This window comes from Callorhinus ursinus, unplaced genomic scaffold (assembly GCF_003265705.2).
Source record: "Callorhinus ursinus isolate GAN/ISIS: 27379988/994484 unplaced genomic scaffold, GSC_fseal_2.0 scaffold71, whole genome shotgun sequence".
Lineage (NCBI taxonomy): Eukaryota > Metazoa > Chordata > Mammalia > Carnivora > Otariidae > Callorhinus > Callorhinus ursinus.
The window spans coordinates 2,040,604-2,065,166 of NW_027397133.1; the positions used below are offsets into that span (position 1 = coordinate 2,040,604).

The 24,563-nt window shown below is 57.1% G+C and overlaps 3 protein-coding genes and 1 non-coding gene across 9 annotated transcripts in view; 1 reads left to right on the top strand and 3 right to left on the bottom strand.

Moving 5' to 3' along the window:
- Positions 1-2: 2 nt before the first annotated feature.
- PPFIA3 (PTPRF interacting protein alpha 3) lies at positions 3-22,568 on the bottom strand. 6 transcript variants are annotated; one of them, XM_025849733.2, is made up of 31 exons: positions 22,293-22,568; positions 18,772-18,856; positions 17,958-18,212; positions 17,585-17,686; positions 17,042-17,206; positions 16,608-16,682; positions 16,206-16,280; positions 15,670-15,891; positions 13,579-13,725; positions 13,337-13,471; positions 12,851-12,934; positions 12,554-12,685; positions 11,800-11,862; positions 11,571-11,647; positions 11,171-11,315; positions 10,439-10,626; positions 8,985-9,207; positions 8,158-8,321; positions 7,900-8,027; positions 7,085-7,178; positions 6,476-6,557; positions 5,629-5,829; positions 4,264-4,326; positions 4,073-4,099; positions 2,837-3,012; positions 2,326-2,423; positions 1,959-2,134; positions 1,803-1,871; positions 1,406-1,577; positions 883-954; positions 3-796 (listed from the first exon to the last, which is right to left on the bottom strand). In XM_025849733.2, the coding sequence occupies exons 3-30, from the start codon at positions 18,195-18,197 to the stop codon at positions 896-898; spliced, it is 3,582 nt and encodes a 1,193-aa protein (XP_025705518.1). In that variant the 5' UTR covers positions 18,198-18,212; positions 18,772-18,856; positions 22,293-22,568; the 3' UTR covers positions 3-796; positions 883-895. The 6 variants fall into 6 exon arrangements, with proteins under 6 accessions (XP_025705518.1, XP_073742674.1, XP_073742676.1 ...); XM_073886573.1 differs by lacking the exon at positions 18,772-18,856 and adding an exon at positions 21,639-21,846; XM_073886575.1 differs by lacking the exon at positions 18,772-18,856 and having other exon boundaries at positions 7,085-7,175.
- On the bottom strand, positions 6,650-6,756 carry LOC112807309 (U6 spliceosomal RNA). The gene has a single exon (XR_003204045.1). It is a non-coding gene; the product is annotated as a U6 spliceosomal RNA (small nuclear RNA).
- Positions 21,915-23,441, top strand: CUNH19orf73 (chromosome unknown C19orf73 homolog). Its single transcript, XM_025849436.1, is given in 4 exon segments — positions 21,915-22,010; positions 22,942-23,082; positions 23,084-23,227; positions 23,229-23,441. Coding segments are annotated over 4 exon segments (594 nt in total).
- Positions 23,442-23,544: 103 nt separating this feature from the next.
- Positions 23,545-24,563, bottom strand: part of LIN7B (lin-7 homolog B, crumbs cell polarity complex component) — a 3,959-nt gene continuing 2,940 nt past the window's right edge. Inside the window, exons 5-6 of the mRNA XM_025850032.2 lie at positions 24,001-24,164; positions 23,545-23,654 (exon numbers count right to left, since the gene is read on the bottom strand). Coding sequence (XP_025705817.1) covers positions 23,633-23,654; positions 24,001-24,164 — 186 coding nt within the window. The 3' untranslated portion in view covers positions 23,545-23,632. The remainder of the gene's footprint in view (positions 23,655-24,000; positions 24,165-24,563) is intronic.

The following is a 24,563-nucleotide window of genomic DNA, read 5'->3' on the forward strand; positions in this document are numbered from 1 at the left end:
GCTTTTTGAAACAGTTCTCTTTACCCGTGATCACTGAGTGACACCTGGGGCAGGGAGGCCGACCAAGAGTCTCGGGCGAGGGCTCCCCCACCATCCTCCCTCCCCCCACGCCACGTCGCCCAGTAGCATCGTGGAAAGAGGATTCTCCCATGCAAACCCCGGAGCCGGAGGGGAACCGGGAGCGCAGTTCTGCACCCCCTACCCCCGGGGCACGGACACGGCCACAGCACGGGGGGCCGAGAGGCCCCGGGGACACGAGACACTGGGGAGGAAGGGGGGACTCCGCCCACAGCTGACCCCAGGCACCGGCGACCTGACGCGGCGGGGCGGGGATGAGTGGCACATGGGGCGAGGCTTGTAGCAGCGAGTCCCCCCTCCCCTCCTTTCGGACGAAGAAGGAAGACTTGGGCCCCGCGACTGGGGAGGAGAAAGGGGAGCGGGCAGCCTCTCCTAGCATGCGGCCCGGGAGGGAAGCCCCGCTCCCTTCCCGCGGGGAAAGGGCACCCATCTCCCATCGGAAACTGATCAATAAATTACAAAGTAGAGAAAAGGGAGGTGGAAGTTTGGGGCGGGATTTCTTCCTGCCCTCTTCGTTCCCCCTCTCAGTCCAGTTCGTGTGGTTTGGTCCAGGCCCAGTCCTTTTGTGAGGCGGGGACACGCACTCCCCGCTCGTCTGTACAGATGGTCCGGTCCGCGGCGCGAGCTCCCCCGCCCGCTCTCCCCGGCGAGACCATACTCTGGGCAGGAGGGGGAACAGCCCAGCCTCTGGAAGATTCTTCCATCCGAGTGAGGTCACCTGCATTGACGCCGGGGCAGTACGTGGAGCAATGAAGATCCATTGTGCCACCCCGCACCCCCAAGATCGCCCAGCACAGTCCTCACCTGGAGGCCTACACTAGCAGGAGTAGGTCCGGACCGAAACGCCGTCTGCCCGGGAGCTCCCAGAAGTCTGGCCTACAGGGAGAGCGAGCAGTGGTTTGGTCTGGTGCGCGCGTGTCACACACACACACACACACACACACACACACACACACACACACGGCAGGGTTTCTCTGATCTTCAACCCCAAGCGCCCTCTCTTGGAGTACCCCTCCCGAAATGACAACGAACGCTTGGCTCCACGCCGGGTTCCTTTCCTCCCCTTCCCGCAGCCTTGGATTCATCTAAGGTGCCGCAGGTGACAGTGGGCCAATTCATTTCCCACTTCGGAAAGGGGGTGCGGGATTAATCCATTCCACACCCAGAGGGAGTTGGCATACTGAGCAATCCATTCGTCATGGGTCGGGGAGAAAGGACCAGGCCATTTCAGAACCTGGAGGGAGGCTTCTGGAATGTACAGTTGGTCCCTTTCCCACCCCGAGCAAGGGGAAGGGGGGAGGGGCTGTCGCATCGGGGTGCCGCCCACCTTCGGGCTGCAGCTTGCGGAGAGGGAGCCCCGGAGATCCCAGGGCCCCCGCTGCGGCCGAACGAAAGTTGGGGGGCAACATCTCAGCTGAGTCGGGGGTTACGCCTCGGAGGTCCTTCTCTCGAAACATCTTCCGCCAGGATGGGGAGCGGCTGAAGGACTTGGCGCTGTCCTAGGTATAGGGGCCGGGCCGACGATGAGCGACCGGGGCCGGGTTCTGACTCAGCCACTTCCTTTGACTCCACCCCTCTCGGGTTTCAGCTCGCCTTTAACCCCGCCCCTGCCCTAGTCCCGCCTCCAGCCGCCTCCTGCCCGCAAAGTCAAGCCCCCACTCCCTCAGCTCAGACCCTGCAGGTGCCGCTAGGAGCTGAGCCTCCAGGGCTGCGGCCGCGCCCACCTCGTCCAGCCGCCTGTCTGTGCCCAGGGAGATGAGGTTGCTGAATTCCTTCTCCAGGAGCTGCCGGGCCTGGGGACGAGAGGTGGAAGAAGGGTGGCAGCGTGCAGTCTGCGAGGTGGCGGTGCCCAGTGTGCCCCGGGCCGAGCCGCAGCTCACCTGCGCATTCTGCGTGGGGATCTGCAGGAGCAAGGCCAGGTCGGAGTAGTCGAAGGTCTCGTCCAGGGCCAGCAGCGCCCCGTGCACCCCGCTCTCCGTGAGGTTCGTAGCGAATTCCTTCAGTCCCAGCCCGGACACCCAACCCATGACCCGCTCATTGGACCACACCATCACGTCTGGGACAGAAGGGACTCAGCTGCCGGTCGGTCCAATTTAGCCCACAGGTCACCGCCATTTCCTTTCCTGGCCACGCCCCCTGTGCTGGCTCCACCCCCTCGCAAAAGGCTCGGTGCTCCTCCTCCCCACCAGCCCCAACCTCAGCCACCTGGCTTGAGGGGTTGGGGGGGGCTCTTCTACTCTTACTCACCTCGGATCTGGGTCTGACTCTCTTCCCGCCTCCGCTCCAAGTCCTTCCGGTCATAATTGAGCCGTTTCAAGCACATGATCCCATAATGCAGACTCACCCTGAACAGTGGGGAAAGTGGGGTCACAGAAAAGCCTTCACAACCCCAATGGCTGCTGCTTCGCCCCTCCCCACTGGCTGTGGTCCTTCTGGGAAAGGTTGGGGAGTTGTCCCACTGGGCCGGTTTTCTGGACTGCTGACCTTCCCAGGATGTGGGGTATTTTCAACAGGCAGTTCCTATTGGATAACCTGGACAGGGTATGGGGTTAACGAGCCAAGCCGTCTGAGGATTTGGACTTTGCCTAGTGGGCCATCTCATTGGCGGAAGGGGCACAGAAGTCAGGATTTCCTGAGAATCCGGGCTAAAGGGCCAAAGATAGTCCCAGGACGTTCCCATCACCAGTCCCATTGGCCAAAGACTCTCTGGGAGTGAGGCTTCCCCTTGGACTGTCCCCACTGGCCAGGCAGCCCCCACCTGTGGAAGCTGTCCACCATCTTGAGTTGGCCCCGGAGCTCCTTCTTGTTAAGATGATCTAACATGCGGGCGTCCACCAGCGACTCCATGAAGTAGCTGCGGTATTGGGGCAGCCCCAGGCTGGGTAGCCAGTCGTTCCCCACCCACTCGTGGTTCATGTCACCATATGCCAGGATCTGGGGCCATGGGCAGGTGGGGTAAGGGTCAGACCCTCTGACCCCTTCCCGTGTATGTATGAGAGGGTTCACTCCAACCCCCTGACCCAAGGTGGTTCTTTTTCCACCCCACCTTAGGACATGAGTCAATCTCTGCTCAGGACAACGGACCAATCCAGGGGTCTCCTACTCCTTCATAATAACAGAAGAGACCCTTGTCTACTCAAAGTGCGGCCCTTGGACCCGCAGCATCACCATCACCTGTGCACCTTCCAGAACTGTAGGATCTAGGACCCCACCCTAGGCTACGGAATCAGAAGCTGCATTCCCACCAGATCCTTAGGTCACCGGAACAGTAAGGGGTGAGAGGCACTAGTCTAGCATTGTCCCAGCTCAGAACAGTGGGTCAGTCCAACATCGCTTCTCCCCCAAGTCAGGACAACGGATTCTTCCAGTGTAGTTCTCCCCACAACAAACGATAACAGATCCATCCATCACTCTTGCACGGTCCAAAAATACCAGTCTAATGCTACATCTGGCCCAGAACAATATTCTGGATCAGCCCAGAGTCCTTCACTCCCTTTAGCGTAAGGAAACAATCAACACCGGCCCCCAACTGGAAACCAAGACCCTAGTCCAACCTAGTTCATCTACCTCAGGGGAGTTCATGCCTCTCCCTTCTTGAGAACAAAGTGTAGCTCCTCCTCCCGGCCGACTTCTCAGCAGGACCTGCGGCCCCTCCCCAGTATGCTTCCCCCTTGGCCCCAGTACACTGGAACAGTCCCACTCCCCCTCAATCATAGAGAAAAGGTCTCCCTCTAGTTACAGCAGTGGAACAGCCCCCGCAACCCCACGATAATGGAATGGCCCGAGCCCCACACTAACAATGGACTAGTCCAGGCTTTTCCACCGACCCCCACCAAGCCACAGTGAGACGGTCCAGAGCCCGGCTCCACGCAGCGCCCCCCGCGGCGATGATGGAACGCTCCCGCGGGGGGGGGAGGGCACTTGGGGAAGGAGGGGCATGCATGCAGCGTGCACAACCTGTTCATGCGCCCACGTCCCGCCCCGCGCCCCCTACCTGCTCCCAGCTGATCTCCTTGGTCTCCTGACCCGTTAGTGGGAAAAGGGAAGAGAAGGGGTGGGTTAAGGGGCAGGCGGAGGAGGGCGGGAGGGACGAACGGACGGAGGAACAGCCAGAGACTCGCCCCCCCCACCCCTCCCCAGGGAGAGTTAGTGCCACTCCCAAAGCCGCCGGCAGGGGTCACTCACAGGCTTGGTCGTGGCCGTAAGGGACTCCATCTCTTCGTGCGTCATCCACACGTTTCCTGTGGACTGAGGGGCGAGGGGTGTTATGGGGGTTGAGAGAAGGCTTCTGGATGGGGGAGGGGTGTTCCTAGAGGCCCAGGCCAGGTCCATTTATATACATTCTGCTTTCTGACTCAGGCCAGTTACTGCTCTGGGCCAGGCAATGAAAGAGAAACCGAATGATCATTTATTGAGCACCTGCTGTGTACCAGGCAAAAGAACATGGGCTTTGAGGTCGGGCAAGTTCAGGTTTGAATTGGGGCCCTACCCGGGTATTTTGCTGTGTGGCCTTGGGCACAACATCACCTCTCTGACCTCACAGAGATGTATGTACAGAGTGACGTTCAGAACGAGGTGGCTGATACAGCAGTGGCGTGGGACAGAAGTTTGGGTGGGGGGTAAGGGATGTGTATTTGCATTTACCGAGCACCTGCCCCCAACAACCCCACGAGGTAGGACTTCATACATTGATTCAGACACTTATGTAGCTCCTCATGAATGCCAGGCACAGTTGTAGGGTCTGGGATACACGAGGGGAAATTTGAAAATAGACTGAAGAGATGAAATTGACAATAATGGTCACGTTCTTAGGTATAAGGACGCGGTGGCTGCGTAGGAGAATGTTCTTATTGTTAGAAGATGCCCTGATGAAGTAATTTTTTGGGCAAACCAGTAATGATGTCCACAAATTACACTAGAGGGTCTCAGATACACACACAAACACACACAAGCAAACAACAAGTCGGGCAAGGAGTTAACAATTGCTGAACTGGGCATGGCACACAGAAGTTTCGGTGCGGAACAAAGGGATAAACTATTAGAAGGCCATAAACACTGTGGGGGAAAATTAGGTGTTAATGTGATGGGGTGATGGGGCGAGTGACTAGTTTAGTTGTTGAGTTAGGGAGGCTTCTTGGAGGCGGTGACATTTGAGATGAGACCTCGGGGATGAGGAGAGACGGGGGGAGAAGTGCTCTGAGGAAAGGGAGCCAAATAGTAGCACCAGCCAAGGAGCCGAGTCAGAGGTGGGTGGGGAGGAAGGGGGGGTGCCCTCATCAAGGACTTTGTAAGGAACCATATGCTTTTGAATTTTTCTCCCAGATGGGGTCCTGTCTGTGTAAGACAGGACCGAGGTAGAGGGGACGCAGGGAGACCTGAGAAGGGACTCCCCCACCCCACGTCCCCGAGATAATCCAATCCAGGCGAGACACAAGGCAGAGAGGGTCTGCGAGACAGAGCTGGAGTGAGGGAGGCCAGGATTGGCTAGTCTGAGGACAAGAGGCGGGGCCCCGAGGCGGCAAGGGCTGGGATTGGCCTGCAGACACTGACCGTGCGGGAGGAGGCGGGTGCTGAGGGCGAGGTGAGTGAGACCATCTCCTGGATGGCGAGGCGCAGCTTGAGCCGGTGCAGCGGGTTGCTGATGCCAATCTCCCGCTGGATCTCCGTGTCCGACAGGTTGGCCATGATGGCGCCGCTCTTGACGTTGGCCCGGCAGGCGGCCACATACCAAGCAGGCATGCCTACCCACAGCTGGGCAGAAGGAGGGAGGGAGGCGGGGAGAGGGAAGGAAGAGACACACACGGAGAGGCAGACAATATTGAGGGAGACGCCGGAGAGACAGAAGAAAAGGAGAGAGGCAGATGGAGAGGTGGGAAAGTTAGTGGTGAGAAGCGACAGAGATGGGGCAAGGCAAACAAGACGAGAGGGAGTCAGAGGGAGACACGGGGAATAAAGGGGGGGCGGATCAGAGGGTAACGCCAGAGTCACCGGGGAAAGAGGGATGGAGAGAGAAAGAGGCAAAAGACATTGGGAGACAGACACGGGAAGACCCGGAGACGTGGGAAGACATGTGGGGAAGGACAAAACGCAGAGATGGGGAGAGACGCAAAACAGACACAGAGAATCCCATACAGTTAGAGATGTGGGAGACACAGAGAGAGACAACAGGACCGCAGGAGCGAGGGGGCGTGGTCAGCGGCGCAGGGGTGGGGGCACAAGGAGGAGGAAGCTGTTTAGATCAACAGGAAGGCCGACCTCCCCCAGGGCCTCATCCCCCTCCGCCCACCCCCACCCCCAGGTTAGGAGGAGGATGCTGGGTGGCACCCGGTGACCCCTAGTGGCAGGGCCGTCACAGGAGTTGGGGCTCAAGAGTCAGGGCATTTCTGGACCCCAGTACCTCCAGCCAGGAGACCACGGTGGGCCCATCCCAAGCAGCAAAGGGCAGGCCCTGGCGGCAGGCCTCTTCCAGAAGTTCGTGCCTGGGGACAGAGGCCTAGTAGGGCAGGAGCTCTCAGGGGCAGAGACCCCCAGCCATCCTTTCCCACAAACCACCTCCAAAGCACAGTTCTATCTTTCAGTGGAATGCTTCATGAATTTGCCTGGCATCCTGGCGCAGAGGCCATGTGAATCTTCTCTGGATCGTTCCAATGTTAGTATATGGGCTGCCAAACTGAGCCCCCAAATCACTTTTTATGAAGGTAGAAAACTTAGAAGAGGTTTAAAAAAGGGGGCGCCTGGGTGGGCTCAGTGGCTAAGCATCTGCCTTCGGCTCAGGTCATGGTCCTAGGGTCCTGGGATTGAGCCCCGCATCGGGCTCCCTGCTCGGCAGGAAGCTTGCCTATCCCTCTGCCACTCCCCCTGCTTGTGTTCCCTCTCTCGCTGTGTCTCTCTCTGTCAAATAAGTAAAATCTTAAAAAAAAAAAAAAAAGGTTTAAAAAAAAAGTGGATCTCTGTAAGTGGTCTCCCCCATCCCCCCCCCGCCCGCCCTATACACACACACACTCACTTCCTCTTGTTCCTTCGGTCCTTGTCTCCTGGGCCCGTCAGCTTGGCTAGCCCCAGAGGGTCCGTGGCCAGTGTCTCATCCGAGGGTGTTCCTGCTGAAGGCAGGGAGGGGCCAGAGTTTGGAGAGAATCAAGCAGGAAGGAGACTCTCTGGTGTCCAGGGTGCTGAGAAGGAGGCCAGCGACTTAGAGGCCCCGAGGGAGTGATAAAGCCAAACAGGAACCAATTTCACCTCCCAGGCAGGGAATTGGAGACGTCCCCGAAATGGGGCTGGATTCACTGGCCTCGGTAAGGTGGCAGTGGGATGCTGGTAACTGTTTAACCACCGGCTCCCCGGGAGGGAGGGAGGGAGGGAGGAAAGGTATAGTCCCTCCTTTGTGGTGTTCGCCAATTTCCATGGTGTAAAGAATCCCATTAATTTCAGGCTACCGATGTTAAGGTCAGGGAGCCCACAAAACTCCAGAAAATTGAACTCTTGGCTTTCACAAGCCAGTACAAGCAGGCTCCAGCCCACCATCTTCCCTGCCTTTGGGTGGTCCTCTCTCTTTCCCTATTTAAAAAATAGGTAAATGCAATCATAAAATTCATTTAGCTCCCCACCTCCAGTCCCCCAGGCAGGCCTCAGAGTGCCCTGTATTTGTCCCTCTTCCTTCCCTCTACCTCCGCCAAGTCCTGCCTGCCCCTTTCACATCCTATGAATTACCAAATGAACGAAGACTCAGATCAATGTCAAGTGAATTCGTGAAAACGAAGAAGGAAGGAAGAGAGGAAGGAAAGAAGGGAGAGAGGGAGATAGGGTTGGCATGACGGTCCTCACCCAGAGAGGAGCTGTCCCGGCCTGGAGGTCCCATTCGCCCTTTCTCCTTCTTGCCAAAGAGACGGCCTATGGATGACTTGATGCTCTTCTTCTTGGGGGCTTTGTGCAGGGAATCTGGGGTGCCTTCACTGGGTGAACAGGACGGAGTGAGGGCAGACCCCATCTGGGATGTCTCTTTTCCTCCCAAGTCCTTGTCCATTCCTCTGGCACATCCTCCCGAGCAAGCCCCTCCCCATCCCATCCATTGTCCCTGCTGACCTTCCCCGTGAGGGTCCCCCATCTTCCAGGGATCCTGCTTGCAGTGCCAAGGCCTGTGTCATTCTCTCAAGGCGGGCAGAGCGGGGAGTGGGAGGCGGGGTGTCTCCTGGGATGGTTGGCCCCTCCGCTCGTGGAGCCCCAGCCTCCTCCTTGGGGACATGATTCTGGGCACAGAAAGGTAGAGAGGCTGAAATGCATTGGAAGGGTCATGCTGGGGGCTCTTCATTAGTTGGGATGTCTACCAGGGGGTGTCTGGGATGTCCCTGGTTTGGGGTACCACTTCCGAAGGTAGCCTAGATCAGGTAGGGGTGAGTTGCAGAAACATAAAGGCAATGAGTCCGCCTGGAGCTTGACCAGCCAGTTTTTAATGTATCCTAGCTTTTGGTGTCAGGAGTGGGATCTGCTCAGACTATAGGAAAGCTAATGAGTTACACACTCTGGAAGCCAGAAAACGGGGTTTAAGGCAATAACATAGGGCTAATATGTCTTATTCCTCCTCAAAGATCAATTCTGAGGATCTAATATTAGCTCTCAAGTGTATGTTTAGTCACAGAAACCTTAAAAAAACAAAACCTATGAAGAAATCTAAGGCACACAACAGATAAAAGTAGCCCTGATCTGACAAAAGTACAAGTTAGGGTTCAGAAACCGCGTGGCTCAGCCTCCCCCTTACGCCCTTTAAGTTGGAACTCGTAGGAAAAGCTAAAGTTGCTTTTGAAAATCACTGGTGTGAGGGGTTTTTGTTGCTGTTGCTTGGGGAGTCCAGTCTCTGATCTCCCCCCTCCCCGGGCCACCCCACCAAAATGAGGAGACTTCAGAACACTCACAGCTTTGTCGGTGCCCTCACGGGCAGGGCTAGGGGGTGCCAGACGGGGCGTTGAGTGGCCAGAGCTGGGAGGGGAGGGGCTGGCAAGGGTAGAGGTAGTGAGGGAGGGGGGCAGTGAGCAGCTACTGCGGTAGCGGCCCAGGGAGTCCAGGCCAGAACCAGACACCCGGCTCTCCAGCTCCTCTGCCCTTTGTTCTGTTGTCTCCTTCTCCTCTTGGATAAGCCTGAGGAAGGAAAGGGGGCAGACCGCGTGAGAGAACAGAGAGGCAAACAATGGGAGACAGAGTCTGGGGATCACAAAGGGCAGGAAGGCTGGGGGGGCGGGGAGGTTGGGGAAGAATTCTGAGGAGAGCATAATCAGGTTAGAGGGTCTTAGTGGATTCATCATGGCCTCACAGGTTAAAGGGGAGTCAAGGGGTCATGAGAGGCTCAGGAGGTCATTGGGAGATGAGGGACAACAGGAAGATCAGGGTCTGCATCAAGGCTTCCATGATGGTAGCCACATCATTCTATAAAGTCATAAAAAAGATCACTATGGGGGCGCCTGGGTGGCTCAGTTGGTTAAGCGACTGCCTTTGGCTCAGGTCATGATCCTGGAGTCCCGGGATCGAGTCCCACATCGGGCTCCCTGCTCGGCAGGGAGTCTGCTTCTCCCTCTGACCCTCCCCCCTCTCATGTGCTCTCTCTCTCTCATTCTTTCTCTCAAATAAATAAATGAAACCTTAAAAAAAAAAAAAGATCACTATGGGAAAGAGGTCCAATTCCAAGGAGGAAAGAAAGAGCAAGATCATGATAAGACTGGGGGAGATCAGGGACTCTGAGGTCAACCTAGGATCTGGGAAGTTCATGGAGTCATCTGGTATGTGAATCAATACCTCAACTCACAATGACTTTGGATGGAAAGTCGTGGTCATATTGGTGTATTTCCCATGGAGAGTGGGTTGTTAGAGAATTGCCAAGGAGGGCAATTTCTGGGAAATCAGGGTAGACCTTATGTCAGTGGGGGATTCGTGATAAATCAAGGATTCTTGTTATATTAAGTCGAAATTCTGGGTATCTTGAATTGCGGTTCTTGAAGTATTAGGGTGAGATTCTTGGTGTTTGGGATTGGGGACCTTGTGTTGTGTTGAGATTCTTGAGGTACTGGGAGACTCTGGGTACTAGCTGTGTGAAGCCACGACATCCAAGTTGTGCTGGAGGATTCTTGGTGTACTGGCTTGAGAACTTGGGTGTTTGGGAATGCAGTCACTGGTGTACCGGGAAATTGTGAATACTGGATAGGGAATAGATAGGAGACTTCTGGGTATATCTTGAGGGTTTCCTAGTTACTGGAGGGAGTGTTGGGCTGGGGGAGTTCCTTGAGGATAGTAAGAGAGGAGATGCGCTCAGGCCTTCAGAGGGGCTACAGGGTCAGCTCAGGCAGGGTGGAGAAGGACTGGGCCAGTCAGTGCTCACTTGATCTCCTTGTTGATGGCTTCCAGCTGCTCCTGAAGCATGATGGCGAGCGTCTGCACATCGGCCTGTCCGCTGGGGGAGAGCAGCTCAGCCCCAAACATCCCCTCAGCCTCCTCCTCATCTGAGCCATCCAGCTCCCCAGGGAATGGGGGTGGCATGGGCCCCGCAGGGGCAGACCGCTCCCACTCCTATCTCTGTGTGGGGACAGAAGGATGTCGGTGCTGGGGCTTCCCTCACCTCTACTGACCTTGTCCACCCTCCACGACCCTGCCTGTGTGCCCTGAGAAGGACTAGCCTCACCTTGTGATCCAGCCCACACTCTTTTCCCAGCCCAGCTTTGTCTCTTCACAAGTCCCTTTCCCTGACTGACTGCCCTGTCCAGGACTGTACCCCATCCCCTGATTCTACCATTTTCCTTGACCAAGGCCGCTTCCTTTCTTCACCTTGCACCCCCATTCTAGGATTCTACACCGTGCCCATCCCCCACTCACCGCCCCTCTCCCCACCTCATCATTCCGCTAAGGTTCTCACCAGGTAGCAGGATAGCCACATGACGAGCCGTCAGGCAAATAGAGAGGATAGAGTCGCAGGAGGAAAAAAAAAGACAACATGGGTCCAGGAGATGCTGTTTCTCAGCCCAGCCCCCTTCCAGAGCCCTGTGTATTAGACTCCATTTCCTGCTGTTGCCCACCCACCCTCTGCTCAGTCCAGGCCCCAAAAGTGGCTGCTGACCTTGGAGGGCTCGTCCTTGACCCCTGACCAGCGGCCCCTCTTGCCTGCCCGGCCACTGCCAGCCCCATAGGGGTCCAAGTGGGCACCAGAAGGTAATGTGGGTGCCTGGGAGTAACGGAGCTCCAGGGCACTGCCAGGGAGAGACCTGTGGGCATGGAGACCAAGGGGTCAGGAAAAGGGCAGAGAGGTCAGGCGTCATGGGAAAAGGCCTAGGGTCAGAGAACTGGGAGAGGGATCTAAAGTCAGAGGTCAGAGGCCATGAAGTCAGGTGTCAAGAGTAACAGGAGTCAGTGAAAGCCTTGGGAGGACAGGGGGGTGGGGAAGACCTGGAGATCAGAAAGGATGAGCTTGGCCAAGGGGGCTCCTATGAGCAAGGGTGAGGCAGAAGGACTAGTGTCACCTGGAGTAGGATGGTGGCCTCCCCCGCAGCTGGTCGATCTCCATTTGCATCCGCTCCATCTCTGCCAAGAGCTGCTCCTGGTGGGAGGAAGTTGGAGGTGTCAGGTCAGAATCAGCCCTGTCCCTGAGGAATAGCCCCTCCCAGCCTGGATAATGCCATCCCCCAGCAATGCCTGCTCCATGTCCCTGGTCCTAAACCCCCATGCCCTCTCCTCCAGACCTCTCCTTACTTTGTTGAGCAACAGTTCATCCTGAAGCTTCTTCATGTTGGCAATCTCCTCACTTAGTGAATTCTGTGGAGGACAGGGGTGCAGTGAGGGGGCGGAGCCTGGAAGGGGCATGTCCTGGGGCTGTAAGTGTCCAGAGACTGGCCGAAGGTGACCCCAGGAGAATGAGGTGGGCGTGAGTGGTGAGCTGGAGGGCATGGGGCTTGTGGGGCCAAAGAGACATCTAAGGAAGGGAATGCGTGGGAGCCCCAGAATCCAGCATCCTGTGTAATAAAGATTCAAAGTTTGAGGGTCCAGAGACGCCTGGGTGGCTCAGTCAGTTGAGCATCTGACTCTTGGTTTTGGCTGGGGTCATGATCTCAGGGTCGTGAAATCAAGCCCCCACACACACTCGGGGCTCCGCGCTCAGTGGAAGTCGGCTTGAGATTCTCTCCCTCTTCCTTCCCCTCTGCTCCCACCCCCACTGTCTAAAATACATACATACATACATTCATACATAAATAAATAAATAATCTTCAAAGCGCGAGTGTCCAAAGGGTCAGAGGCTTGGGGAAAAGCCAAGAACTCAAGGTATGGATGCCCCAGGCTCTTGGGGTGTTTAGACCAGGTACAGACCCGAGAAGTCTGTTGAATTCAAATTCCAGATGCCTAGATTTGAGATCTCCACTAACGGTTTGGGGAAAAGTCTGGGGCCCCGGGATTGCAGCAAGATGCGGTCTAGGATTGCAGGTTACTTAAGTCCCGGGCTGGGGCACACCTTCTCCTCCAGCGCCCCCATGCGCTCCTTGAGGTGCAGCTGTAACCGTTCGTTGGACTCGCTCAGCAATTTGTCCACCGTCTCTGACAGCCGCTTATTGTGGTCATCGTTCATCTTCTCCCGCTGCCGGGCCTGCCCAAAGGACAACGGGACAGAGATGCTCAACCCCACCCGTCCCAGAGCACCGCCCCTGCTCTCAGCTCCCGCCCCCCAACTCCGCCCCCTCATCTAAGCTTGGGTCTCAACTCCAAAGCCCCACCTCCCCACCCCCACCCTCGCAGCCGTCCGCCCCCTCACCCGCTGCAGCTCCTGGTTCTTCTCCTCCAGCTGGGCCTCCAGCTGCCGAAGCCGCTCCTCAAAATTCCCATGACGTTCCTCAGCCTAGTGGACAGGAAGCCCAGTCGTCTGACTTTGCCCCACTGGGACCCAGTCAGGCTCAGGCCCCGCCTCTTCTAAGCCTCGGTGCCAGGCCCCGCCCCCCGAGCCCCAGGCTCCTCCCCCGAGAGACCCCAGACCCTGCGCTAGGATTCTCGTCCGGTCCCCTCCTCAGGGTCTGTTCTGTCTCTTCTGCGTTCCAGGCCATCCTGTCAGTCCGGACCAGAGAACATCCCCACAAGCCTCCAGGCCCTGACCCCATTCCAAGTTCCCTCACTTTCCTAGACCCCCCGGCCCCGCCCCTTTCCCCAGAATCCCCGCGGCAAGTTTCCTACCCCTCCAGCCTGAAGGTCCGGCCTCATCCCTCTACCCCACACCCCCACACTCCCGCCCCAGGCCTCTCCTCACTTTGTTGAGCGCTGCCACGCGCTGGGCCAGTTGTGCCTCTATCTCGGGCAAGGTCTCCGCCTTCTGCAGGGTCTGCTGCAGCTTCTGCTTGGCGTCGTCCAACCACTCCGCCAGCTGACGGCTCTTCTCTTCACTCTGAGGGGGGACGGAGATGGGGGTGGGGGGTGGAGGGGGAAGGAGAGGAGCTAGGTCACACAGGCCGCGGCCTCGCCCCCATGTCACCTCCCTGGCCGTGCCCCCACCTGCCGGTACAGCGACTCCTTGCTGGCCAACTCGTTCTCCAGCTTGTCATTGGCATCGTGCAGAGACGTGGCCTCGCGCTGGGCACTCAGGTAGCGCTTCTCCAGGGTCGTGATCCGCTCCTCCATATCCTCCCGCTGCGCAAGCGCCTGCAGGGGTGGCCAAAGGTCACGTGGACGACAGCTCCCAAAAAGCCCCGGGGGTAGTGTAGGCTTAGAACCCTAGATCAGGCACCCCAGGGTATCCTGGGAAATGAAGTTTCCTGCTATCTGGGCATCAGAATGGTGGAACCACACCTGCCAAGAACTCCCAGGAATAGCCAACCTTAGGACCCCGACCACCCGAGAGTTAAAATGGTGGTACCTCTGCAATATATGTTAAGAAAAAAAAAAGAAGAAGAAGAAGAAGAAGACAGCAGGAGGGGAAGAATGAAGGGGAGTAAATCGGAAGGGGAGACGAACCATGAGAGACGATGGACTCTGAAAAACAGAGGGTTCTAGAGGGGAGGGGGGTGGGGGGATGGGTTAGCCTGGTGATGGGTATTAAAGAGGGCACGTTCTGCGTGGAGCACTTGGTGCTATGCACAAACAATGAATCATGGAACACTACATCAAAAACTAATGATGTAATGTATGGTGATTAACATAACAATAAAAAATTTAAAGAAAAAAAAAGGTGGTACCTCACCTCCCGTGAGTTTCTAGGGCTTACTGTCTTAGACCCTCCCCGTATGGATGACCTGAAGCCCATGGGATGGGAAGTCTCCACTCTTCTTGGCCCACCCCCTCAAAAATCCAGGCCTTAGGGGCGCCTGGCTGGCTCAGTCAGTAGAGCATGTGACTCTTGATCTTGGGGTCCTGAGTTCAAGCCCCACCTTGGGGGTAAAGTTTACTTAAAAATAATAATAATATGGAGCGCCTGGGTGGCTCAGTCATTAAGCGTCTGCCTTTGGCTAAGGTTGTGATCCCAGGATCCTGGGATCGAGCCCCGCATCGGGCTCCCTGCTCCGCGGGAAGCCTGCTTCTCCCTCTCCCACTCCCCCTGCTTGTGTTCCCTCTCTCGCTGTGTCTCTCTCTCCATCAAATAAATAAATAAAATCTTTAAAATACTACTACTACTACTACTAATAATAAACTATTCCAGTTATATGCAACTGATAAATCAAAGAAAAAGAAAATTAAAGAGAAAAAACAATCCAGGCCTTAGATTTTTCAGCAACTTCTAGCACAACCCAGGCTTAGAATCACAGAGCGAGTGCCCTAGGGTCTCATGAAAAACAAAAGTCCCTTCCACATGGGAGGAAACATCTCCCAAGAGCCCCACGGTACTGCAGGCTCAGAAAACCTAAGACAGGGCTCCAGGGTCTCATGGAAGATGGACTTCTGTTTGGGAGCCCGTGAGGTGGGGCCACACTTCCCAACAGGGCCATCCAGGTTTAAAATCTGAGGTGAAAGTCCCAATGGATGATGAAAAATAAAGTGCTCGCTCTTCTTTCTCATCCAGTGACTTCCAGAATCCATACCCTAAATTTCCCAGCAGTCCCAGGGGCATAGGAATTAGGATCAAGGGGCCTAAGCCAGGATGGGGTGAAATGCAGACAAAGGAGTTCAACTTAGAAGCACAAGAGTGGGGCGCCTGGGTGGCTCAGTCGGTTAAGCGTCTCCCTTCAGCTCAGGTTGTGATCCTGGGGTCCTGGGATAGAGCCCCGCATTGGGCTCCCTGCTCAGCGGGGCGGCTGCTTCTCCCTTTCCCTCTCCCTTTCCCCCCACCCCTCCCCACTCATGCTCTTTCTCAAATAAATAAATAAAATCTTAAAAAAAAAAAAAGCACAAGAGAATTTCCCAATGATAACATATCTCGGACCAGTTATTGAACGCCTACCATGTATGTGTCATGTGCCAACCCTCTGGCAAGAGTGATAAATCCCATTCTACGGGTGAGCAAACTGAGGCTCAGAGAGGAGAGTCCACAGAGCTTGTGGACCGATTCCAGGTTCCACCATTCATGAGCTCTGTGACTTTGGGCAAAGGGGGATCGGAAGGGTTAGGGGGAGGGAGGGACAGAGGGCAGCCCACCAGGGGCTCCGGCCTCACCTCCTTGAGGTCGCGCTGGAGCTTGGCGTTAGCTTCCTCGGCCTTACCCAGCTCGCGGTGGGCGGTGCCCAGCTCCTCCTCCAGCTGGCTCATCTGGCGGCACAACACCGCCAGGCGCTCCCGCAGCTGGCACACCTCCGCACGCTGCCGCTCCAGGGCCTCCTCCAGCTCCGCTGTGCGCCGGTTCGAATCCCCGCCAGGACCAAGGCCATTGGCAAGGGGCTGGAATGGGAACAGTGAGAGAAGAAGGGACAGAACCCAGAGTGGGGAACACAGAGATATAGAGAGAATACAAGGAGAAAGTTGATGCAGGGGAGGGGGGAATCAAAGATCAGCCTGGAGGTCGCAGAAGTTAGCTAGGTGACTTAAATCAGAGGTCAAAGGCCAATAAGGGTCTTAGGACTTCAGATGTCATAGAGGCAGTGAGGATCATACCAAACATTAAAAGGACCATCACAAAGTCAGGGGGCTGAGTGGAGGTCACAGGGATGGGGATCCTTGAAGAGCAAGGGGAGCAAAGGACTTCTGCCTCTCACCTGCCCGTCCCCATCCTTGCCGGGCTCCTCCAGCCCCGACCGGCGCCTAGACAGCTGCTCTCGAAGGCTCAGGGTCTGGGAACGGGAAACGGAGATCAGGACAAAGGGAGTCCTAGAGCCCCCAGCTCTACTTCCCACTGGCACTGGTCCTGTTGGGGCCACCCCATCCCACAGTCTGTCTTTAAACCCTGTGCCTTCATTGTATCTCTCCTTAGCTGCCCAGGGTGAAGAAGTTCACCCTTATTCTTCCCTCTAGCCTCCCTGTGGCGGTGTCCTCTAGAGCCCGAACTTCCCCCCTCCAACCATTTCCTCCATTGTCCGTTCTTTCCCTGAACCCCACCCAATCAGCTCCACCCCATTGGTAGCTCCTTAGTCCCGCCTCCTTCTTGGCCACGCCCCCACCTCCTGATTGCTCAGCTCCAACTCCTCCTCTAACACCGCCACCCGCTCCAGCGCCATCCGCAGCCGCTCCCGGACCTGGGGATGGGAGCGGGACAGAGTGAGATGGGGATCAGACACAATCTAGGGCAGCTGACCGTGAGGCCGAACACCCCTGGGGTGGCCTGATAGGCCGACATTAGCATTCCTCTGCCTATAAATGGGTGGGCAGCTCCAACCAGGTACCAAGGCAGCCCCACCCACCGCTAGGCCCCATCAAAATTCATTTTTCAACCAGTCAGTTCCCAATCTGAGTCTCCCGTCCCAAACAATCTCAGTCAACATTCTTCCCACTTAGGACATCCCCAACCAATCACAGACAGAATCTCTCCTATCCAGGACAGTCCCAGCCAACCACGGGCTTAGGTTCTGCATCCAGGCTCTTCTGTTTCTCATACCTTCTCATCCAGGGCCTTGTGGTGCTCGAAGAGGGATTTTAGAGCCTTGAGCACCTCCACCTCAGAAGAGACCCCACCCGGGGACTGGGCCTGGCGCTTTACCACGGTCATGCGCAGTGACCTCTCGTGCCTGGACACCAGGCATTCCAGGTGTTCAAGGAGAAGCTACAGGGTTAGGTCACCGGGCCAAGGAAAAGAGGCAAGGGAAGAGAGGCAGGGTCGAGGACAAGGGTGGTCCAGACAGGTGGGGCGGACACATGGAGGAAGAGTGGAGCCAAGCAAAGAGGTAAGGAGAGAGGTCAGGAAAAGAGAGAGGGATATCAGAGGTAGGGGCATGGTCAAGGAAGGAATGGTGTAGGAAAAGAACAATTATGGAGGTAAGGGAGGAGATGTGAAGGAAGGAGGGAACCAGAGGAGACCAGCCAGGAAGTGGAAGCAGGGAGGAGAAGACAGGAAGGCAAGATGGGTAAAAAAAGATGGGTCAGGCTGCAACACCTCGTGGCTCCGCCCACCCCGCTTAGGCCCCGCCCCCACGCCCCTCACCCGCGTGTTGTTGCGCTCCGCCTTCAGCTCTGCGATCTCTTCCTCCCGCTCCAGCAGCTGCTCCCGACATAAGTTCAGCTCCTTCGTCAGAGCCGCAAACTCCTGTCCAGATGTGGGTAGGATCCGGACAATTAGATCAATCCTTTCCCCATGTCCCGCATTACACAGGCCTGGAAGTTTTGAAGGCCCCACCCCTCTCTGCTAAATCCCGCCCCTTCCAGAGGTTCAGGCCCCGCCCACCATCGGCAAGCGCCCGCCCCATGCACTCCTCCCTTTGACGCGCCAAGTCCCGCCCCTTCCGGACCGCCCTCTCCGCGCCTTCGGCGGTCGAGGTCCCGCCTCCCTCAGGCCCCGCCCCCAGTCCCGCCCAGACCTGGGGCAGAGCGATGCTGAGCTGGCGCTGCAGCGAGTCCTTCTCGTGGCCCAGCTCGCGCAGCCGCAACTGCGCCGTAGCCAGCCCGTCCTGCGCCTCGCGCAGCGTCTCCAGCAGGCGCTCGCGCTCCGTGAGCATCGTGACCATAAGGCGCTCCAGCTCGCCGCCCGCCTCGTCGGGGCCCAGCGCCGAGCCCCGCCGGCCATCCTCGCTGATGGTGGGCATCACCTCGCACATCATGGCGGCGGTGCTGGCCTGCGGGAGTGGGGAGGGGGCAGGGAACAGAGACCGGCCTCGTCGAGGCACTGGCAGAGAAACTGAGGCACGGCCCCTGGGATACTCCATAGTGGAAACTGAGGTGGGGCAACCCAGGCATTGTACAGAAGAAACTGGGGCCCATCCATTCTGCTCATGGCTCGGGATTAATTGAAACCCACCAGGGTTTCAATCTAGGCAGCAAATCTAGGACCAGCCTAGTCAGAGAAACCAAAGCCAGGTGACCCATTGCCTGAGTCAATGTGGGAAAATCAGTCTACCTATTCTGACCCTGCTGGGAATGCCCATTAACCCGCCGCATGTGTAAGAAGACAAGCCCAGCTGAGAACCATGCCTTCAGGAGGTCAAAGAACTGGGGCCACAGAATTAGGTCATTGGTAGCAGTACAGGGTCACAGGGATGGTCCTCACCTATCCAGCCCAACTCCTGCCCCCAATGTCCCAGATATCTGGACCCCAGCTCCAGAAGAATCTAAAAACCACTCCACTTGCTAGCCATCTCCCTCAACCCAGGAGTCCAAGATCCAGCTCCCTCCTACCTCAGGCCACAGGAGGCTGGGTCCCCAATTCCCTTCTCTCCCCTAGACCCCGGAGTCTGAGCCTTCAGCCACCTCTTCCCCAATCCTGGGGGTCAGACAGGGACACAAGAATCTGAGCTTTCAACCTCCAACCTCAGACCCAGAAATCCCAGCCTTCAGACCCCTCTTCCCCCAGAACCCCAGAGTCCAGGCCCCCAGGCCCCAGGAATCTAGGTGCATGAGCCGTGGGCGGAGATGAAGGGAGGTCTCCTGAGCCGCTCCCTCCACACACATCAGGTCAGACGGGTCCAGCTGGCCTGGTCGAAAGCAGGAGAGACTTTCACTCTATTCCCTCCTTTCCTTCTCTCCCTCCAGGCAGCGGCATAACCGGTTCTGAGAGTGAATAGTTCCCAGCTCCACCCAGTGTGCACACTATGTCCAAAACCTGGAACTGGGGTCTTGGACTTCAATGAGAAGAGGAGGGATGGAGGGCCCTGGAACCTGGGAGTGAAGGCAGCTAGATGCCTACACCCTTGGGTCTTTGAAGAGGTGCCCCTGGGAATCTAGACACTGGCATGCCAGCACTCAGAGGCCAGATTTAAGACAATATTTATAAGGAGAGAGGTCAAAACCAACATGGTATCTAAAATCCAGAACCTACTCGGGAGATGCAACACAGGAAGCTGCTCTAGAACTTCAAATTCACTGAGAAGGACGTAAAATTTAGCAAGGCTGGGTGTAGGATCTAGAAAGCCACTGGCATGAAGACAGTACATGGTGCAGAAAGGACATGTGTTTCCACAGGTACAGTGCGCTTGGGGTAAAATCCTCACATAGGGCCAAGTAGAGGGGCATATTCTAGAACCTAGGTCTGGAACCTGAACCAGTCAAAAGCAATCCAATAAATGAAAGAGTGGTCTGGGTCACCAAAGAACCCCAAACACAGAGGGAAGCAAGATGATACCTAAGAACATACCTAATGTAACACATGACAAACCTAGTCAGAGACATCTAGAACTCAGAACCTACCAGGGATGCAGGTGTAACAAAGAATATAGCAGGGATCACACTCTTGGTATTATCATGTGTCTAGGTGATAGACAGAAGGCGAAAGATAGACACCAGAATTCAGAACATTCCCTGGAGGTGGGGGAAAAAACCCTAGAAAGTAGCAAGGAGTTTGCCTGGAACTTAAAAGTGCCTGGGGGAAGATTCAGAAGCATGCTGGGAATTGAGAATTTACTGGCATAAGGACTGAGCTGGCAAAGGAAGGGGGGAGAGATGTTCTGGAAATGAGGACATTTCTAGCTGAAGACTCCAAAAGAGGAGATGAGCCTAGAGCATGCTTAGAATGCTAAAGTGCCAGATGGAGGAGGAAACCCACAGTCCTCCAGGAGATAAGTTCTAAACGAAGGTCACATTAGGGAAAAGATGGACAGAAAAGGTGGGAATGGATGGGCCTAGAATCTAGTACCTGAAAAAGGAAGATGCTCTACATTTCAGTGAGAATCCTTTAGATTTGAGACCGTAGAAGTAGATGGAACCTAAAATAGGAAAGTGCATTTTAAAATTGATAGTGCAATTGGAGAAAGGGTAGAGCACATAATTGGAACACACATATTCTAGAATATAGAATGCCCCTGGGAGGAGAACAGAATCTAGAACAATGCCAAGGATGTGGCTGAAACCTAGAACACACCTAAAATAAAATTCTAGCAGAGAATAAGCAAGTACTGGTTTCTAAAAATTTGGAACATATGTAAGGAGAAGGTGGGATCAGAATTGGTTTGGGGGCATTATCAAGACATTTGAATTCCCCTGGGGAAATACATGCCTAGATTTTAGCATCTAACCTAGAACTGAAAACATTCCGTGGGTGAAAACAGAACAGAGATATTGACTGAGAGCGTTCTAAGATTTGGAAAGAATCTAGAGCATCGCAAGGGCACAGTTTACCTGGAAATATGGAAGATAGTGGACAGGTTCTAGATCATCTAATGAACCTAGGTCACAGAACACATCTAGAGGAAGGGGTGTATGTTTGGCTCATCAGCCTGAGAAGGTGTACTCAGAGGATGGGTACATCATGACAGAAACATCATGATGGGGTGCTGGAAACATCTCAAGAACCTGGGTCTCAGGGAATAGAGAAGAGAATCCCCAGGGAGCCCAGTGCCTGAGATGATATGGGGATGAGGCAGGGGTTTGTTAAGGCCACTAGAGACGTCAAATTGATGGGGGTTGTGAGGCTGGGGGGACCTGGGTCCCCAAGAGTAAGAGCTAATGGGCTAGATACTTGGTGGGGGCCTGGACTCCTGAATCGTTGTGGAGATAAAGGACAGGGGATGGAAGCTTGGAGCCTGAGTCCTTGTGGGGAAGGAGGATTGTGGCAGATGGTTTTGGTGGGCAATACAGAAGCTGGGGTCTGAACTCCTGGGTCCTTGAGGGGATGCAGGACCAGAGACAAAGCATCTAGGTCTCCAAGGGGAAAGGTGGGCAGAAGCCAGAGATTTGCTTTAAGAATTGCATTCCAAGTCCCTGAAAGGGAGAGAGTCATGGTGCCTGAATGCCTAAGCAGGCAGTGCTGGGGTGTCAGGAGGCCGGGTATATTTGCTGAGGGGCACAGGGGCTGTTGAACTGGGTCTCTAAAGGGGGCAAGAGCTGGGAAACTGGATTCCCAGGTCCTGAGCGAGTGGGGGCTACCAGCTGGGGCTTTCAGACAGGCGGGGTGAACACCGACAGGGCTTCCAGAGCCAGGTGGGAGCTGGATCCTTGGATGCCAGGGTCCCTAAGGTGGACCAGGCAGGAACATTCAGAAGCCCTGACTCCTCAAGAAACAGCTGGGGTCCCAGAAACCTGGGGTACTGAGGACGGGACGAGAGGCTCACCAGCGTAACCCTGAGGGCCAGGCGCCCGGGTTGGAGAGGGCCCCGGGTATCTCCGGGTCAAAGGCGCGGCGGGGGGTATTCCCCGAACCGCAGGCGCCCCCTCCCCGGCGGCGGCAGCAGCAGGAGGTGGGGGAGGTGAGGCTGCCGAGTGCGCTGACCATGGACAGCTCCAGAGCGGGCCTGTGTCCAGGGCGGCTGCCGAGCGGGCCTGGACCGAGGGAGGAGGCTGGCTGTTCAAGCTGGAGATGGGCAGACCGGGTGCACGAATAGGGGACTATGCACACCCGACGGGGGACAGCTGGCCCTAGCTGGGGGTCTGACACAGCCACCGCAGGTGTCTGGAGCTCCCGGGAATGGGCCGAGGAGGAGGATGTAGGTCCAGAGGGGGCTGCCGGGGCTGAACAGGGAAATCCAGGCTCCTGGGCCCTGGACGAGGCGCAAGGCGGCAGTACGCCCGGGATTCTAGGGTTCGGTTGGGGACTCTGAGAGCCGGGAGGGGCACGCCTGAGTCTTTGGGGTTAGGCTGTGAAATCTGGGCTCCAGAGCCCCCGGGGATAAAGAAGGGAGTCCAGGATCTCGGGCAGGCGAGGGAGGCTCGGCGAGGGGTCCCTGGGGTGGGCGCTGCCAAGCGGGCTGGGCCGGGCTCTTACCTACCTGGTCCGCGGCGGCTGCGGGCGGAGCTGGGCTGCAGGAGGGACGTGGGGTGGGGTGGGGGGACCGGGCGGGGCCCCTGGCGGCGGCCGGGGCCCGAATCTCTGGCTCCGGAGCCCTGTCTCCGCCGCTCGCGCGGGCTCCGCGTCTCTGGCTCCGGCTTGGGCGCTGGGGACCCCCCTCCCCCTCACGGTCTAACAGCCCTCTACCCCCTAAAATAGCCCCCTGCCCCTATCACCGTTCAGCCTCCCCCCCGCGAGGCCGCAGCCGCCAGATCCAGGGGTGCCCACCAGCGCCCCCCAAATCCCACCTCCCCCCAAAAAAAATTCCTCCTCCCTCCCCCCCCCACAGCTCCCGTGCGGTCGTGGCCCCTTTAACAGGAGACTGACAGACGGCTCTGAATGGCCAATGGGAGGCGTCGTCGGCGCCGGCCGGTGGCTAAACCCCGCCTCCGCACGGACTGGGAGGGGTAGCGCGGGCGGAGAGCGGAAGGCGGGGCTCGAAGAGCGCCGGCCAATAAGCGCGCGGCGTGCGGCGGCTGGGGCGGGAGGCGGAGCCCGGCAGGGGGATGATGTCACCTGGAGCTAGTGGCGCGCAGCGTGGAATGCGAGTTGCGACCCCGGATCCCGGAGGTGGCGCGCGCCGGCCCTAGCGCCGCACGGGACGCGAGGGCTGGACCGGCGGTGAGGCGGGAGTAAAGGTTGGATTTTAAGGCGGGGGCGGCTTCCGGAGACACGCGCTCAGGTTGGAAGGTGGGGTGAATGCCGGGTCGGCGAGTGCACCTTGTTCTGCACCCCCTGCGCCCATCTCGGGAACTGCACGCGGCATCCCCACCTCCCACGCTGATGAGAGTACGGCCCGCAGGGCTCCCCTGGCGAACGAAGCTTATGGTTCGCTCCACCCCGCCCACACAGAGGCCGCCCACCGGCTCTGCAGCTTCTCAGGACTCCTCTGTCAGACCAACTACAGAAGGGGCTTGGCCTTCGCCCTCAGTCTGTCTTTAAGGGCAAGGGGTCGTTGACTTCGGTTATGACCCCGCACTCGGACCCAGACAGGGCCCCAGCCTCCGCCTTGGACTTATGCCTAGGAAGCTGGCCAGCCTCCGCCTTCAGACCTTGGGGGAAAGTCTCTACCTCTGCTCTCAGACTCTGAAAAGGGTGTCTTCCGGGCCTGCTCTAGACTTCAGCTTCTCTCCCTTCCCCACATCCCAAGACACTCTAACCCCAGGATGCAGGACAGACACACAGACACTCAGTGAGGGTCAAAGATCTTTAAATAAGGAGCCGGTGACAATAAATACTGTACAGGGGAGGGGGCGGGGTGAGGATCCAGATACTGTAGTTTCAGCCTCGAGACTCCAAGGACCTGCAAAGAGGGTGAAGAGATGGGAGCCACGCTCAGGGGAGGGGACCCAGGGAGGCTTGGGAGAGAACCAGGACTGGGGTTCCAGAGCTAAGGGCCCAGGGAAGCAGACTGAGGAATTCCAGAGAGTAGGCTGCAGATCTTGGGATGACAGTGAGCTGGGAGTCCCCAGAGGATGTAGCCAGAATGGCCTGTGAGAGTCTGGGTCGGGGTCAAGGGTCAGAACCCCAGGGAGAGGAGCCAGGGCTGGGGGTAGCCATGAAGGTCCCAGAAATCACTGGCCTGGTTTGGGGCTCTGGGGATAAAGGAGGCAACGGAGGCCCCAGGGGTGTGATGGCAAAGGGCTCACGAGTAGCTCTGGTGCTGCTGGCGCCGGCGGGCAGAGCGCATCTTCTCGAAGCGGGCCTCCATCTCCTCCAGCACGCGAGGTGTGTAACGCACCACCAGCTTCACCGAGCCCTGGGCTGCCTTCAGCAGCTCCACTGCCTTCTCGTGCTGCTCACCCTCAACGCTCTGCAGGGCAGTGCACAGACACCTGGGCCTGGGACCGACCACCCACACCCAGCCCCAGCCCTGGAAATGGGACCCGCTGGTGGGGGGGCCTGGTACCAGCCTGAGATGTCAAGGCCTGGAGTCTTCAGGGGAGAGTCATTAATTCTGGCTCAGTGTCCTCCCTCAAAAGCTTCCAAGTTTTCCATGTCGAGCACAAGCCCTATCTGCCCGCACTCACTAAGCTACACCTCCAGGTCCACCTTTATCCCCTCTGTCCCCGAAGCCTGCTAACCCCCAGCCCCCTCCCTCTTGCTGACTCCCTCCTTTTTGTCCCCCCCACCCGGGCCCCGCTCAGGCCTCATCCTCTCCCCACCGGACTTTCACCTAGCCTCCTCCCTAGAAATGTTGGCCTCCAATCTC

Bases quoted from the DNA above. Each gene is read 5' to 3' on its own strand.
- PPFIA3 (XM_025849733.2), bottom strand. From the start codon at position 18,197: ATGATGTGCGAGGTGATGCCCACCATCAGCGAGGATGGCCGGCGGGGC. The intron at 10,627-11,170 runs GTCAGCAGCCAC...ACACAGAGATAG, and splicing joins TCAAGGACGAGCCCTCCAAG to GAGTGGGAGCGGTCTGCCCC. The intron at 6,558-7,084 runs GTGAGTGTGTGT...CTCTGTCCCCAG, and splicing joins GACCGAAGGAACAAGAGGAA to GCACGAACTTCTGGAAGAGG.